The 19,071-nt window shown below is 38.0% G+C and overlaps 1 protein-coding gene across 4 annotated transcripts in view; it reads right to left on the bottom strand.

The window, feature by feature from the left end:
* The window catches only part of LOC124163918, a 71,847-nt gene that overhangs the window by 27,429 nt on the left and 25,347 nt on the right, over positions 1-19,071 (bottom strand). For all 4 annotated transcript variants that reach the window (XM_046541026.1, XM_046541030.1, XM_046541029.1 and 1 more), the window contains 4 exons: positions 6,470-6,705; positions 6,204-6,379; positions 2,639-2,849; positions 748-891 (listed from right to left, as the gene is read on the bottom strand). In XM_046541026.1, the coding sequence (XP_046396982.1) occupies positions 748-891; positions 2,639-2,849; positions 6,204-6,379; positions 6,470-6,705 (767 nt within the window). The remainder of the gene's footprint in view (positions 1-747; positions 892-2,638; positions 2,850-6,203; positions 6,380-6,469; positions 6,706-19,071) is intronic.

The raw sequence follows: 19,071 nt of genomic DNA, 5'->3' as shown, positions 1-19,071 counted from the left end.
TGCCACTCCACGTGACGTCACAGGGACCTAGTTTCTATAGGAGAAGATAGGAGTTATACATCGTCTGAGATTACCAATGCATGCATGAGGCGCAGAGCTCAGGGAAACATGACTTAATAATCACCTATTAAAACTGGCTAAGGTCGGAAAGTTTTCTTCGTTTGATAAGGTATTAATAAACCTTTTTTAAGCCAAGTGCTACCATACAGCAAGGTACTCAGCTACCCTCTAGGATCCTGCGTCCTATCAGCGCTCAGAGCCTCGATCAAGGTCACCTCACAAGGCGGGAGGGGGAACCAGAAATACGTCACACGGAGAGATTTCCTTACCCGTCGCGTTTTCGTGCGCTTGAAAATTTTCACTTTTCATTTAATCGCGAAAAATAGATATCGTCATTTAAAAATCTAAAAGCGTGAAATACGTACTCCAGGAGTAATAATCTTCCGATATAGGCAATAAAAAAATAATAGGAAACCACCCTATTGAATGTTGGGATGCGCAATAAACATCGCGGGAATTTAAAAAAAATTACAGACAACACAAATTACAGAAAAATTACAACGTCCGAAAGTCCGAATTTAGCGTACGAAAGTCAAGTAAAAGGTGTCAATTTTGAACGTACGAAAGTGCGAATTGTACGAAAGTCGAGTGTACGAAAGTCGAGGACCGCCTGTACTACTAAACTTCTGAGTACTGCAGAAATGACATACTACAACTTAAGTGGCAAAAACTATTATTATTGCTTACCTGTGAAGATTGGGTTGCCATAGCTGTTATGTTTGGAATAAGCTCTTCTTGGAATGTGTCTGGCCAGAAAACTCTCGTCACCAATCCATAGTGTAGAGCCTCACTTGCCGTAAGCTTCCTACTCCCAAATAAGAGTTCACTTGTCTGCATACATAAAACATGAAACACAGACAGGAAGGAACAAAATGAAAACCAGTTACACATTTCCCTCAAAGTAATCAAAAATATGTAAGCAACAATTTATCAGCACTTTCACTCTTTTACTGCCAGAAGGCCAATATATTGGCCCTCACCGGTCGTGAGAAAACCACGCCAATACACGTGACCAATACAGTGGAGCTTGGTTAGTACGTTCCTCTTTAGCACAATTTTCCTCCTTAAAACGCAAACAAAATACAGGTAAAACTATTTGGCTAGTACGTTTTAAATAGTGGCACTTTCCTGGGTAGTTAGATCAATTACTTTCCATGACGCAACCCACAAGCCGTTTTCTAGTATTTTCTAAAGGTGTTTAAACCTTCGAATTCATAATTTATTTTACTGCAATCGGCCATTGACCTTACTTTCATTCCACATCTCTCTTTCTACGACTGTGATGCATCCATATGGATTTCTCAATGTGAGGAGTAAGTGCATCATTACTTGACTAGCGTTGCAAAAGCAGACGATGCTTTGGATCTCCAAGCGAAGCATAACGCAAAAATACTTATTCTCAGCACAAGAAATAGGAAGTACACCACATTGGTGCACAATTTTTTAAAGTGAATTTAATCTGTAAAATATAAAAATGTGCTTGTAATAATCACTAAGTACATTATTAATCACCATATCACTATTAATAAATCAATCGAAACAACAATCAATATGGTTTCATTCCAAGATAGAATGTGTAAGGCGGTTGCCAGAAGCTATGGCAAATAAAGTTTTGCCAATTTTTATTATGTTTTAAAACAACCAAATGATATACTCTGAGTTATCATCATATTCTCCGAGTAAGCTGTGAGAAAGAAGAAATTACTTAGCATAACTTGTCCTCTTAACACTCAGAAATGACAAATCACGGGAGAAATGTCCTGTTTTTGCATAATTGTCCCAGGGAAATCTATGAAACATTGTGGTTTTCATTCACGTGGTACTGATTTTGCAATGCAGTGCTCATTTTCTTGATTTTCAACGTGGAAAGAGTTCAGGAAGGCGGCCGTACGAGACCTTCCAAAATTGTAATCATGACAACTTTTCCACTGAGTGCAACAACCAATCATTGCTATTATCTACCTGCCTGGTTAGCATGTTTTCTGGATAGCACGTTCATTTTTTGTGGTCCCCTCCGAAACGTACCTAACAAGTTCTACTGTATATTGGCCTGACTTTAACCATTTATTTTATTTCATGATTGCAGCTATTTCACTGGCTGCTGTCTCATTAATACCATCCCATAGCCCATATATGGTTCGAAGCTCATAATATATCTTTAACCTTTTAAAAAAAAACTAGCTGCATTTGATAAAATTAAGTATGTAATTATAATAATTTAAAATCTAAAATCTTGCAAATTCTGGAAAATAACAAAGGCACTCTTTATAATCCCACCCAAAATGGGCTGGCTGTGAAATGGTTCACGGACCTAAAATACAAGCAAAAAAGTAAAAAATTCCAGGAATTTCAACTTGTGCTATAGCATGAAGTGCAACCTTGAAGAATGTAGCACAAAGTATCCTATATTGAACAATGTGAACAAACAAAGAATTTTCTGGTCCCAGAGGCAATAGAAAAATCCCAGTAAAACAAAATTGATGATATGAAGATATGTACTAAAGAAAAAAATATGGTTGAAGGCAATTTTGGCACAACCATCATATAAAGAACAACTGAGAATAAGATGGGTACTGACCACAGCATTCCCAAGCATAAGTGGAAGAGTCAGAACAGCAGCACCTTCTGGGATTTGGCCAAGACGTGCATAGGGTGCGTGAAAAGTGGCCTTGTCACTGGCATACACAACATCAAAAAATGGCAACATAGTCACACCAAGTCCAACAGTAGCACCATGTACTCCAGCTACTATAGGCTTATTAAACATGGCCAGCACCCGCAGGAACTCCCTAGAAAAAGAAAATAACAATTAATGGATTATTCCACGAAAAAATGGAATGAGCAATCACTTTGGTTAGGATAAAGATGGCTATTGCAAAATATTCGTACCAAAATCACTAGGTATATAAAAAAAATCAAGATGTTTATAGAAAAAAGAAATAACACCGGAGAAAACACTTAATGACATTTGTCTTAATGACAACATGACAATTAAGCCAAACTATACACTAGTGCTATGGGCCAATTGAAAATTAAAATAACAGAAAATATAATAAGAAACAATTTTTAAATGATTCGTATGGACAAAAATGATTTTATAATTATTTTTATAAATGTGCAGCTTTTCCTAAATTAGTTACAAAACTTTATGGTATGCTTCCAATTCATTCTTGCACAGCACATGAATTCAATAGATCAAGTTATTGAACAATAGGTATTACTCACTTCTATCATCTAAAATGAAACATTAGCAAATAATTTCATCATATTTCAGAATTTTCATTTATAATTTAGATAAGAATTTAATTTTTTTATTCCATCATCTGTTCAACACTAGAATAAACTCCTGATTAACCATGCAGGGATTATCTGTGCACAAACCCTCCCTTGATGTTTTCTGTGTTCTTTGCAAAAAATAAAATGAAACGCAAAAACACCAGGTTATCATATTTTTATGCAAGAATCTACGAGGCCTATTGTTTCCATTAAAATTCCCTTTGTAACATGTAATTATTTTATTTAATTGTTGACATGGAATATTTCAAGTTTATTTGGACATCCACTCTAGTATTGCAGAAGACAATGAGTGGTGGAAAAAAACTATTAACTGATTTTAAAATTCTTCGATGCATTCAACTGTAAATTACGAAAATGTAACCTACGAAAGTGTAAGCACATCTTTCAGATTGAGTCTAGTCATGGTCACATGGGAGAGGAAGGGAGCAGTGGAAGCGAAGGCAAAGGGGAAAGTGGAAGCAGAGGAGGTAGAGATCGCATGAGTCATAGCCAGGCACTTCGATACCTCAACTGCACAAACGCTCAACAATAACCCACCGAATCCAATCCGCTCATCTAGTAGTGCTAGATGAGATGATTTGACTCAATGGGCTATTGTTGAGCGTTTTTGCAGTGGAAGTATCGACTTGCTCGCATAGACAGTTTACTGGAGTATATGGAGCTGTGGGAATATGAGTGCAATGACATTATCACCCCTAAAAAGATCTCCGGTGATGCAAAGAAAGCTCTCAATGAGTCCTTGAAACATCCTACAATTAGTGAATGTGCATGCAAATATATTGTTTGATTTACATAAATTATCAACATTATAACAAACGAAAAAGAAATTTTAATTGTCCATGTACTCTGATTATTCAAGCTGCCTCTCCCAAAAATTAACCCGGTTAATCAGGAGTTTACTTTAGCGCTCAAAATTACTCTTAATTAAAAATAATAGCATTTTGAACTTAACAAAGCAAAGGAACTACATCGGTTCTGGAGGTGGCTCGGGGAGGGGCAACTTTTTGAAAAAGTTACCATATGTTCATTGTTCAATATCAATAAATGTTTCAAGTGTCCATACATAAATAAAAAACTAAATCAAGATGATCCGAAGGCTAAACGCAGATCATTCCTGAAAACATATTTCTTTTCTATTTTCCACAATTTTAGTACCAGGGTATACAAAATATGGGTTTAAATATTTATTAGGGATGGACGAATCCAGGATTTTTTTCAGATTCGGATACTTTATTTCACATGTCGGATCTTCGGATATTTTTGGATCCAAATGCATTTTTAATTGCCTGCTATAAAGCAAAGTAACTATTCAAGTTTCTTCACGGTAAATTCGATTGCTATTTATATTTTCTAATTTTCCTCATGCACGTTTCCCTTGTATTTTGTCACTTTCTCATTACATGTTGACTTGTGTTTCACCCGTAAATGCTTCAGTTGTGGTGAGGTGGATTTGCTCCTCGCGATAGTTTCATGCCGCAGTGCATGTAGATGGCATATAATGAGCTCTCCTTATCTCGATAAAAATGTTTTCACATAGTGAAATAAATTTTTATCAATATATCATTAAATTAAATTACAAATGTGCAATCTGCAACATAATTGACAACGTTATAAACAATATTGACTTCATGTGTGACGAGGCGCGGGAATAGAACAAGACGACCGCGCAGCGATCTAGAGAGGAAGGGGTGGATACAGAAGCACGTAAAAGCGAGGCTAAGGGGAAGGAGTGCGATCCCTCCGTCAAGCAACGAGACTACGAATGAGGGAGTCAAGGAAGAAAGAGTCAGATCTTGCTATTTTGAGATGTCCTTGCCTTCAAAGCGAAGCCGGGCGAGCTACGAGATATAAGCAGTTGGCGTTCCCTGTCCGTCTCTACTTGTACGAGAGGGCTATTGCTATGCTTTTTTTTAATTGTGCTGTTTGGACGATGTTGAATATTAGTGTAGTCTAGTTGTAACTAGAAAACTTAGTGGCAATGACTTAGAGCTGTAAAAAACTAAATTATCGTCAGAAATGTGTCATCTTTGGCCTCATTCTTTTTTTTTAATTTAGAGCATGCCATCGAATTGCCAAAGCTATTGAGATAACTTTGGGCCCAGAACTCCTAACATTTATTCTCCAGAAACGGAGAATTGAAGCAGGTAGGCCGAAAGAGGTCGGTTGATGATACAGGGTAGGGATGAAACACGCTTTGATTGTTCTCGTATAACTTCATATTTTCCTGCGAGGACAATGATTTATGGTCTGTGTGATTATATTAGAGGCACGGGCTGATGGAGGGCTGAGAGTGGTTTTCTGAATTCTGCAACATAGTTACTTTTGAGGTGGTTATTATCCTACGGCACTGAGATTCCCTTGAAGGTTTTCCAATCTCTTGGGAAGAGTCACACTGTGTGCCTGTTGCATATTGCCTTAAAATTTTCCATGCCTGAAAATTGTAGCATAACCCCTACGAGAGATTAAAAAAAAATGGTTCGTAAGTAGCTTGACCAGCATCGTAGAGCAGCGGCACATGTGAATAGAGGATCAGAACTCTTCTCACTCTCTCCTATGGAACGCTGCATTCACTGAAGCATTTATTTAAAATTTTGGATCCAGATCTGATATCTTCAGCAAATTTGGATCTTAAGTATCCAGTGAAGGGCAATATCTGCCGATATTTGGATCTAAGGTATCCGATCCGACCATCCCTAATATCAATGATATCTAAGGGTGGTGTACATTAACAAATTTTGCAGATTTCTCTGAATTGAAAAACTTTTAATAGGTTATCGTAAGTAGGGACTTAGCTAAAGATACACACAAAAAATACACCACGCTCAGCATTCAAGCATCACACTCACTTCAGGGCCTCGGATAGTTCTAGGGCAGCCTTCTTACGACGCTCGATGTTGGTGTGAAGTAAAGAATGCAGGTCCAAACCCTGACAAAAGGAACTCCCAGTAGAGGTCACTAAGACAACTCGACAACATTCATCCCTACGGAGCTGTTGAAGAGCATCACGAAATTCATGCAGCACCTGAATCAAAAATTAGAATTATAATTACAGAAGAAAAACACAACATGCCAATGATAACCTTACGTAGTACCCCCACTTAACTTCACCAACCTGAACATTAAGACTGTTCTTCATTTTGGTGGAACAAGGAGTCAATATTAACTGGACAAAATTCTCATGTCGACGAAGACATATTTCCTTATAATTATATGTTCCTGCATTCTGTCGGCCACTAGAACGTTGCCGGAAGGATTCTTTAGATTCCAATAGCTTGCCCATCTTAGAGTTTGGTTTCTTTTTATGTTTCTGAGCAACATTCTCAAGGCTTTTCATCACACTGTTGTAGCCTGAAGCGAAAATAACATACATATACTATCAGGGAGAAAAATAATTAAATGATTACGAATTGGAAAAAAGTTACAAAAAATGGTTTAATAAAGAGGTTAACATCAACATGGCGATGCAGGAACTAAATTACAAAATTAATGCATGCAATTTTAGAATGGGGAATAGTATACATAAAAATCATACATTCCAAAATTCTTCAGCTGTTAAAGTAAACCAACTAGAGGTAAGTTCCACCATTCAATCAATACTACTTGATTCTAAAGGTTGTTTAAAACATTCAATGTGGGCCCGATTTTAATGAACGTTGTCAGAATCGGCCGATAAAATAAAAAAGAAATATAGAGAGAGGTTTTCGTGCCATAACTTCCGTTCAAATACTGCTATTTACAAATGGTGCACACGGGTCGAAAGAGGGAAGCTTGCTGAAAGCCATGCACACGATCAGAAGATTCGGAAGTGAATATTAGTCATGTACGTTCTAGCTCCGTACGCAGTAGCTCCGTTTCTCGGCTTGGGCGGGACCACATCAATTGACGTGCTCCGTGCTGAATGTGCCAAGAGCACTATTCCAAAAACAAAAATATTTACTCTGTCCGAAAGAAACAGAATACCACAGTGCAAGGATTATTACACAGCTGCCCAAGGACAGAAGTGTATTATTTTCAGCTCCTGGGTAAGTATGATTTTTCCACTGTAGCTGTCAAATGGTTCAACTGATTTAAATGAACTATTTTTAGAATTTTTACATTAACTTTTTTTTTAAACAGAATATTAGATCAAATGCTCACTTCTAGTTCAGAATGGACAAGAATATTCACAAAAGGTAGGGGAAGGTTGTCTGAAGGGAAAAAGAAAATTCAAGTACAATCAGGGAAAAACCCTTCAAAATAGGTTTTTACATTAACACTAGTAACATAGGGTATATGTATTTTGTCAAATTTTCACTTCCAGTTCATACCATAAGTTCTCAGGCACTGGACAATTTTAAGTGAGCAAACTACCATTCAACATCCCAAAATTAAATGAGTTTAATACGCTATGCGACAAAAGTTTCACTTCAGGCTCTGACCAGGAGCGGCATTTACCTACATAACTGCTGAACTGTTAAAATTAAGCAAACTATCATATGGCTCCTCCCGTTGCTAAAGTTTAATAAGCTATATGGAACTAAAGTGTCACTTCCAGTTCAAACTGGATGTGGTATGTGGCTGCTCACTCATTGTACCTTAGACAGTTAACACACTATTGCTTAACTTATTATGTTCCTCTGAGTGCTACAGGCTATATCCAACAAAAGGTAACTACCAGTTCAAAGTGGAATTGGCATGTAGTAGCTCAATATTAGTACCTATCTTCACAAGTGAGGTATTGTTGAATTTGTAATGTTTTTGAAAGTTCTAATGGACAGTTACTTCTAAAATATCACTTGTGGAAGCACCAGATATACTATGTAGCAGGTCAATCACCATATTGATGTGGATGAACAAACAATCATTTAACTAATTTACATTTTTAAGTGTAACATGCTAAATATGACTGTAATCCCAATTTTGGTATGGACCGAAAATGACATGAAAGAGCCTGATAGTTTCAACAATTTAAAGAAATTACCTATACATGGGCAGCTACATATATAGGAAAACTAATGATTTTAAATGACCAGAAACCCACAGTCAGTTTGTATCAACTCAGAACTCCACTGATTTCTATTATTAACTAGAGATGGGTCGAATAGCAGATTTCTCGAATTCGAATATCGAATTCGAATATTAAATCATTGCTCGAATACTCGAATACCTCGAATTTCGAATACCTCGAATACTCAATGATGAATACTGGAATGTTTGACTCGGTTGCCTATGCAGCAGGCAACACAAGATTTTGGGGAGTAATTTTGATTTCCTTTAAATGATTCAAACAGGAATTTAGCTGATTAATGAATATTTTAATTTTATGGAAACAATTTGGTGTATAATTAATTCAACTAACATCGCTTTACCCCCACTCCTGCTGCCAAGTGCTAGCTGACAATCTGAGGCATTTTGCAAAATACAAGCTCTTTTCCACCGGATTTTCTTCAATTATTTTCAGTCCATCTTTGAGAGTTCTCACGAGATAAGAAGATGAATTGGAATTGCTATCAGGGAGAAACCAAATATTCTGAGAAAATATCCCTTTGTCTGGGACTGTAACAATAAAGATTTATAGCACCACTCATAAATTGTAACTTGATATATGTTTTCGGAAAAAAATACCGCATCAACTTCCGAGAAGCTCAGCTGCTCATATCGAGTTTCGCTAGAATGCTTAGTCTCCATCGTATTTTGACATTTATTTCTTTGCGTAAAATGATTAAATAAACTCAGAAATACGTCGTGTTTGGTCTTATTCTTTTTGAAATTACGCGCACATTACTAATATTTATATTCAATAAAGGTGTGACATCAATTGACGAAAGTCATTCTTAGACACCTTTTGTGCTAATAGATGACTCATGCAGCGGTTGACCTCCACAGAAATGGGGAACTTCGAAGCTGTTAGGGAAAAAAAAGGTCAGTGGGGGAGAAAAGGGAGGGCCCGAAACACGTTTCTATTGTTCTCGTGTAACTTGGTATTTCTTCGAAGCTAAGGTCTTCGTAATATGATCCCTGCGCGAGCTGTGACCTTTTTTTATTTCGAAGAAGAGGAAAGCCTCAGAGGGGGGGATAGTGCTGAATGGAGAGGGATACCGGATCTTGGGAAATGCGCTAATGTAAGTATCCCACGGTACTCACACAGCAGTTGACATCCAGAAATGGGGAACTTCGAAGCAGGTAGCCAGAAAAAGGTCAGTGGGTGAGAAAAGGGGGGAGGGCGTGAAACACGTTTTTATTGTTCTCGTAACTCGATATTTTTTTCGAAGCAGGGGTCTTCGTAATGCGATCCCTGCGCGAGCTGGGACCTTTTGTTTGATTTCGGAGAAGAGGAAAGCGTCAGAGTGGGTGAGGCGAGAGCTGAATGGAGGGGGATAGCGGATCGTGGGAAATGCCCTAAGGTTGCTATCCCACGGCACTGAGTCCTGGTGGGGGGAATCGGGGATTTTCGGATTTTTTCACCCGACCGTTTTCGGTTCCCCTCGACGAACTCTTTTCGCCGCTAAAATCCACGAATTTGATGTAATTCGTCAACTTGAGTAAAACGGCGCTGCGAGCACTAAATGACTACAGTTCTCTACATTTTTCCGAGTCAACTAACAACGACGTGTGTGCGACAGTGTATGACGCGAAATTCAAAGTATTCGAGGTATTCGAGGCGGTACTTTTCGCATAACTATTCGAAACCTCGAATATCGAATACTTTCTAGTATTCGAGGTATTCGAGTATTCGCGGATACTATTCGCACATCTCTATTATTAACCATTGTTTGAATCTTGACGCTTCAGAGAATGTTTACCGCTATATAAGGGTACATTTTAACTTCTGTTTCTCGGAGGCCCTTGGCGATCGTCAACCAGGGAACCTGGCCAGAATGCCCCGGGGTAAGGAGTGTGGGGGAATGACAAAGGAGAAAAGAGCCAGAGAGATGGATATGGTGTGCCCTAGAGTCACATCATGTCATCAGGTGGGGAGGAGGGTGACAGTTCAGAGGTGGGAGTTTATGTGAGGGGGAATGGGATAGGAAAAGGACATCATTACGTAAAATCCCTTCATTGTAGTTCACAATTTTAAATATTTTCTCGGGTTCTAGTGAGTCAACGTTAGATCCTTTCTTCTGGTATGGTATTTGGAGGTGACTGATAGCCGAGGTTATTTGCACCATGAGGGAAGGGTATGGAAGGAAGGGTGGAGAGAAACCCGGCATCGGCATTAGCCTGCTCTTAACAAAAGGTACCAAGGGGACCACGACTTAACCTCCCATCCGGTGGACGGACTGTTGCGCTTGAAATGTCCTCCACACAACATTCAAGCAGGGATCGGGCAGTCTCTGAAAATTCTCTGCCACCGCCGGGATTTGAACCCGAGACCACTGGGTGGGAAACCAGAACCCCCTCCCTTCTTCTCCACATGGGAGGGTCTCCGGTAAAAAAGTATTGAAATGATTTTCTTCAAACAAATACATAGCAAAAAAAGGAGGGGGCCATTGCTTTTAAAACACACTTATTCTTCTTTTGTGTGTTTTGAAATTTCTTCTGGTCCATCCCATATAAATCTTTGCACACCTGTTTCATTTGAGTTTGAACACCCCGCCCCCCTTCGTAAGGGATCAAACTTATCCTTGACATGGCTGATTCAGTGTTTTGATGAGTACTGGTTATAATAAGCTGGTTTAGATTTATCTGTGGGAAAAAATTCAGTAATCTTAACAGAAATATTTTTCCAAGAATTGCAATCTATGCCATTTGGTGACTATTTCTTCTCCAAGGAGGGTTGGGAAAAAATTTTTCATGGCTTATTTGTGGCACTTGCTGTTGCATAGCTTGCCATTGGGAGCAGTGGGGTACCTGTATTTGGATGCTATTTGTTTCATTAAATTCATTTCTTTTGGTTTGTTGATCTATGACATGGGGATGTGAAACAGTGCATAGAAGTGAACGAAAAGCAAAAAAGATAGTGAAAAATTAAGTCCAAATGAGAAATGATTGACTTGACTACGAGAAAATAAAATAAATTCTTAACACAGAGAATTAAGTTTCTGGTCCACTGCTTTGGAAATGGTTATTTCGAAGAAGTTCAGCACACTTTTGCTTTCAGTCTCCCTTGTGAATTTCCATCATTGGTCCATGCCATTAAGAAAGTTTCTGAACGACTTGAGTTGCCTCATTGTTCCATACCAAACAAAAAATACAACATCCTTAAATGTATACCAACAGTACACATACTTCTAAAGCTTACTACTATGGATTATCAAGGTTTTCTCAAAATTGTCCCTATATAGGTCTGCCAATAGAGGGGACAAAGGAGACCCTATTGCAAGGCCATCACACTGTTTATAACCTTTGCCATTGAACTGAAGGGGGGATCGGGTTGGTGCGGTGGCTATAGTGTTGGCTTCCCACCCGGCGGGCTCGGGTTCAAATCCCGGCAGTGGCAGAGAATTTTCAGAGACTGCCCGATCCCTGCTTGAGTGTTGTGTGGAGGACATTACAAGTGCAACACTCCGTCCGTCGGTAGGGACGTTAAGCCGTGGTCCCCTTGGTGCCTTTCATTAAGAGCAGGCTAATGCCAACGCCGGATTTCTCACCACCCTTCCTTCCATACCCTTCCCTCATGGCACAAATGACCTCGGCTATCGGTCGCCTCCTCTAAATACCATACCATACTTGAACTGAAAATAATTTTGTTTCACAAATACTTATGCCAGAGAATGTACCTCAATCATCACAGGGGAGGAAATATCAGCCTTAAAGAGGGTGATTTCAACTAACACCATCTTGTCCTCTAAATCAACCACAATCTATACTGAAGAAGATCCTTCGGCAGTTTTATTGCTTTAACTAGGGAGAAGGAAGATTTTAAGGAGGGAGACTGCATTCTTAATTCGAAGGGTCTCAGGAATAAATTTTCTAAGGTGAATTTTCCGCATCAACTGAAATTGGTAGGAAATGCCAAGAAATGGTAATCAAGTCTGTGAAACCGATTATAAAAAATTAATTTCATATAATAACGGTAAAAATAACCACAAGGCTGAAGCATCAATTAACATAGTAGATGGATATGATGATGGGTATCCTAAGACGTTGGCAACACCCATTACACCGGCGTGACACCTGTAGCCAAATTGCACCCAACCCAGTCGGCGAGTTTTCATGTGATGTGTTAGTCAGAATACCCTTGCCAATGGATAAGGTCAACCAATGAAAAACGAAAGTTCATGACCCCCTTCGAGTAGGGCTGAGTGGGATCGGTGGATTCAAAGAGATTTTAACTTTCAAGAAAATTTATTATTTTTCATATTTCTTATTAAAACCAGAGTTCAAATGAAACAATCACACGTTTTGATATTTTAAGTTATTAAGTTTAGGTTAAATCATTACAGACTGAATTAATTATTTCGAATTCATTATCATTAACAAATTAAATACGTTAAATTAAATCATTACAAGCGTAACGAAAAAGAAATTCGTTTCTGCGCCATGTTGAAAACAAATGACGCACGATGTACAATTACGGACGAAGTGGGGATGTTTACGATCAGCGGCAAATAAATAATACGAAGACAATTGTTATACTATCGCTTTTCCGAATTCTACACTAAATATTACATCCCCAGTGACGTAAAGAATATCTGTCGAAGTATTTCTCAAATTCAACTACCACCCGGTTTTATCGTTTTTCGCTGTCATCGTCACCTGGATTGCGAAGCTAAAATTGTCATCAGACATCGTTTTACAAAATTGTGTTATAAGTACCACTACATTAATCATTTTGCTTTCTTTGAATATATAATTTAAAGCATGATTACCGTCGTCAACAAAAGCTCACGTTCTGTGATATGCAGCCCCGATCATCCGGCCCTGAGGTCGGACAATACAACTGGAAACTCGAGTACACCCAACACACGAAACTATGCGCATTGTAACATAGTTAAAACAGAAAAATTCATCATGGTTGTACGGGAAGTACACAGCTATTGCCTTCAAGTAATGGCTATCATTTTAGGCTTACGCTGATGTCGCAACTTATGGATTCTGATGCGTGGTCATTTCCCGAAGATGGTATTGTATGCCTGATAAAATGAATTTACTCGAATGCCTTATAAAATGAATTTACTCGAAATTACAAATTCACTGAAATTTTATGGATGATGATGATGAATCCATTGGCTACGTAGCTCATGCTTTATGCCGACGTATATCGCCTCCACAAAGCACCATTTCCATTTTCTTCACTTGAATTTCGTGTGTCCTTCCGCACTACTCTAACAATGACGCCGAGAGGGTATTAAAAGTATGGGTTTAGTACATTACAACTTGTGACGAGCCAAAAAAACATTGGGGATGTAATATTAACCAGTGAGAGTACTTAATGTGATATGCATTTAATTGGTAGTGAGCTGATTAATAAATACGTGGATATACAGAAGAAATTTCGTGCCCAAAGGATATTCCATGTTAAATCTATTAATATGAATTTTAAGAAACAACCACAGAATATAATGCGAAAAAACTACGTTATATGATCATAAAAGCGAATAGGAATCTCATTCCAAAGGCCGGTGTCTGCAGTAGCTGCTAATCGGAATGTAAAAGCAGTAAAGGTAACAGAATAACGCAAAGCTGATTCCCTCTGTCATTAAATGAACATACCAACAAAATATTGACGAAATCTTACCGCATTCTCGATAACTCAATCAAAACTTATTCATGTTGACCCAATCACCTGATCTAAACAAAAGCCCCATTTTTTCGCAAGGGGTCCTTCCTACCAACAGAAAGACTGAAAAACATAAATATAATTAAATAATCAGAAACCACCTTTTACTGAAACCCACTGGAGACAGCCAGAAGGCTGGGACTAGTGACAAAGAATAAAAACAGAAATTCCGGCGAGGCGAGGCGTCCTTCCGGTACCTTACTCCACCACATTCCACCGGCATCTAAACTATTTACCAATTGGCTAACATTTTAACGGCCAAATGATTTGATGTATTGGTTCGACGATAAAAAATCTTCTTTTTCAAAAGCAGTCAAGAAAAACAACATTATCAACATTGCTAATGCTATTACGTAATTTTTGAGTCGCTGGACAGCCCAAATCAATTAAGTTCGTATCTACAAAATCTTGTCATGCACAAACTCTATCCCAAATTCATTCAGCATTACGGTGTTCCCTGTTAACTATTACGGAAATTCCTTGTTCTCTCTATCAACCACCTCATTTACTATACCAATACATTGAAACAAAGAAGTTACGTGAATAACGATAACGCGGAAAAGGTTAGAAATTTAATAGGCTCCACCAAATTGCGTGTGTAACTCCTGTCATGACTAAGTGCGAAATTTAAATAATGCTCTGCACGAAGAGGTCCGAGTATCCTACGACGCTTTCCACACCTGATACTGACGCTCTGAGAGAATTAATGTGATTGCGATTGAGAAACTCTACTCTTCACTCAAAATAATAAACAAGAAAATTTTTGAGATGGTTTGACATGAATTCAAAGATCGATTTCGTGCAATTTCGGAGTCTTTTGATTTATGGTGAAAACAAAATATTAAAAAATGAAGGGCAATAGTGTTTTTGACTGATCCATGTCCTTAAAAAACTTGTCTACAACTTGCGGCATTGCTTTAATTATTCCTGATCAGCATTTCAGCTATGACATAGTTTCGCTTCAAATGATTATATCCTTTTTCTTTTTACGACGTATTACATTTTTATTATCTACCCCAAGGATGAGATTCGCCGTGAAAAAATCATTTGACCTAAACGGGTTTCGAACCGGATCTCCCGATTGCCGATCAGGTATGCTGCTATTTACACCACCAAGCCATCTTATTACGATGCGAATCTCAGACTGGGTTAATCGAACAAGTTGTTGAAACAAGTCTAAAGTCTGGCTCACGAGATGGTCTTACTAAGCCACTGGCGGATAAATATACCCTACTTAGTCGCTATACCGCGACGGACGTTTTCCAAAGCACTGCGTATGGCAAGTGACTCTTGAAGCAAATACGCTTACTGTTGCAAAGTAATATACAACAAGGATGACATTCGCCATGAAAAATTCATTTATCATAGCCGGGATACGAACCCGGATCTCCCGATTACCGTCCAGGTATGCTACCACATTTTTAAAAATTATGACGTTGAATGCTTAATGTCCCACCTTTTCCGGTATGTCCTCAAATTTCCACAGTGAAGAATGACGCCTCGGTAGCTTAACTGGTTTAAGCACTCGACCGGAAATCGGGGGATCAGGTTTGAATCCTGGTCAAGGCGAATGATTTTTCTCTGCGGATTTTTCGCACGTAATTCGCAGCTTTTATTCCACTTAAATCTTTGCATAACAGTCATCATGTGAAGAGATATGAAGAAATACACTCTGAGATACAGTCACCGACCTGTTTTTTTTAATGTGATACATTTTTAAGTTCATGCATACGGATGATAAAATACATGCGCAGAGAGCAGTCAATACATGAAAATTAAATGAGCTACAGGAGTGGTGGTCACTGATATGCACTCGGTTTCTCATCCACAGGTCTCGTAAATTCTTCATAAAATTATTCGTCAGCACAGGATGAGAAGGACCCTGATAAGACGTGGTAGGTGTATTTAGGCAAGGGAGTTGCTGAGATGTTTTTTCACATCGATGACGAATACAGAATTATTAGACTACTGCACTGAACTGTACAGCATATGAATGTCGAACCTCGCAGTCAAAATATACAAGAGCGCTGAAGACGTCCGTGCAGTATCCAATGACCGAGGCCAACATTGAAACCCCACCCCATTATTAACATCGCAAAGGGGAACATTTAGCAAAGCCAATTTTGTAATTATTTGGTATAAAATCCTGATACTTCTCTTTCTTTTTGAGAATTAAATCCAATCGATAAAAAATTTCCAATTGAAATTAAAAATGCGAAAACAAACACTAACTGCCTGTCACACTATGACCACTACATGATAATACATATTGCCGTATCAATCTCAGTACAATGCACGTCAGCTGATTATCCCCCAGGTACGGTTTACTCCGAGGATATTACGGATTTTACGGCTTAACTTACTGTTCAGGTTGATGTTACCACAAGTCGTCTATTCCAATAGTCAGATCAGCAATTAAATCACCATCGTTTTAGAAAAAAATAAAACTTGACTATACTGACGTGGGCAGAATATTACGTAACAACTACCTTACATTTTTAATTAGAATTTAATGAACACAACGTAATTTCAAACGATCAAGAGACATATCCCTCTTTAAATGCAGTTTTTGAGACCTCGCTGTTCTACTCTGACGAATTCACTATCTCCCTAATTCAACCGATAGCACGAATGATATATGAACGTTAGACGTCGCACTAATACAGTGTCCTTAGCTTAATTCCTTATAATTCTTTGCAAGAGTCGTAGATGTGTAATCAAATGCAGTTACACCCGACTTCAAATATAACAGATTAGAACTTCAGCCAGGCTAACTAGAGACTGACATCTAAATTCATTAGCTCTGAAAAAGGCAAGTCCACAAAATCCTCAAAAAGAAGAATAATTATATAAGAATGACATAATGTACTCATAACAACTACTAGCTAATTAGCATATTTGTCTATTGTATTATGACCACTTAAAATTTCAAGAAAGATAAGGCACTGCTGCCGATCGGATGACCGCTAATCGTTAAAAATTCACTGTAACCAAATTTTTCTTAATATCCCCCAACTTTCTCACAAACTTTAGAACAAAAGATTGCTTCTTCGAAGATTGGAGTGGATTTTCATAAAAATACCAGTTGTTCGTACCTCGCCTTGTTCAATTTATAAACTAAATATTAATAGTTGCGATGTGGGCCAAAGAAAAGTTACGTTGACTTTCAAGTTACTATTGATGGGCATTAGATCTTGCTTCCTTCCAAGGCCGCTATTTCGTTGGGAGTTCGTACCTCGCTTTCACTACAACAAAAGCTACGAGACGAAACGTTCCTAATCTATCTCGATGCTGAACATACTTTGCAGAACTTCTGACCAAAGCATGAGATAATTTGCACCATTTTGAATGATTCTGCAACATATCGTGAGGATACAAGAAATAAAATTTTAATGACGTAGACATGGATAAGAGGGCGGAACGATAAACTTTAAAATACACAATTAAAATACATGGTACTGATGCTGAGGAAACAATTTGGTAGCCGAGGTAGATACATGAGGAAATGAAGAAGCTTTTTAATTTCAGAGGGGTCGTAATTATTCCCGATGGATAGATGTTGGTGTGGATTATATTAATTCATTCAGGACGGAGATTTTGAAAGAAAGACATGCGCCTGTAAGCGTATTGAGTGGAAATGCTGAGAAGGGTGATATACGACAAGAATTTGGCCAAACGTGGAAGACGGAAAAACGATAAAGGGAAATTGGGTCACGACACGACGAGCTTCAAAAATAGATGTGGCACGAGAAAATAAGCTGTTTACGAAGGGGGACGTTGACAAACTATCCTTGTCAAGGGAAATCAATAATCGGGGCAAAAATTCCGAAATGTTCATTAAGATGACTACGAAACTATGACCAATGCTGATTTGTGGTGGCGAGTTATCAATTAATTTAACCAGAGCTAGCAAATTTTGTAGACTAAATAACATCCCCATTTTCGATTTTTTTAGAACATAACCAAATTCAGCGGGACAAGAAAAAAAGGGCACCGTTAATTTATTAAAAAGCGCGTGTCATTTTTCCACGCATATTATTATTTTGGTTTTTTGTAGTGTAAGGAACACTCCAATACATTACGTAAATTATTACATTCACTAAAATTTTTGACATTTTTTCCTTTAATTTACTTCATATTTAACACACGATAGAGAATAAAATTTTTCTGAGAGTAAAAAATATATGTCATACCTACTGCTTTGTTTTGAGCGCACCAGTTAGCTGCTTTTCATGTAACCTCAATACTGTCAACCCAGACACATTATTTTACCACAGGGGCGCCTATATTCAACGTAAATGTAAATATCATGAAAAAACTTAATGAAAATAATAATATACCATACGAAGGCACTTTTCTGATTGAACATTGCTAACAGAAAAAAGTTTCGTACATAAGATTATGACAAAAGATATACTTTACTTAACCGAATTTGAAGGTTTAGTATTCCTAGAAAGGTGATTCCGTCGTCTCAAGATACAGAATCAATGCTACCATTGGAATCAGTATACCAATCAATCAATGTGAAAGAGATGCATAGTTAATATAGTTTCGCGTATCGAAAGGTATGAATTGTTTCCAATACCTTTACGTGGTTCACATTTTCAACAAGAAACGGGAGAGCTTTTAGAGACGACTTAAATAACTACAAGTACTTCATTCCACGAGGAAAATTTTACCAACACATCCTTGCGTGCGTAAGAAAACTTAAGAAACAACTTAGCACATAAATCATCTTATAGTTTCTGTCTCGGCGTAGGTGAAACTGTTCTTTATAGAAGGAAATATCGACTCGATTTTCTAGTATTAAAATATGGAATATTGAAAACGGAAATTTTCAGATTGTCAAAGAAAACAGTGGCAACCTTATACCTATTAATGTCATCCGACAGCTGATTTTCTCCAGATCTTCACTTATTCACTTGATTAGTGCATGGAAAAAATAATCGGCTCTAAAGGACATGTCCCTCGCTTCTTTTGCCACCCTAATCAACAAAATACCACTCACCATA

The sequence above is a fragment of the Ischnura elegans genome, chromosome 8 (assembly GCF_921293095.1).
Source record: "Ischnura elegans chromosome 8, ioIscEleg1.1, whole genome shotgun sequence".
NCBI classification, from domain to species: domain Eukaryota; kingdom Metazoa; phylum Arthropoda; class Insecta; order Odonata; family Coenagrionidae; genus Ischnura; species Ischnura elegans.
The sequence above is the reverse complement of the archived record's forward strand: the minus strand, read 5'-3'. Positions and strand labels throughout refer to the sequence as shown.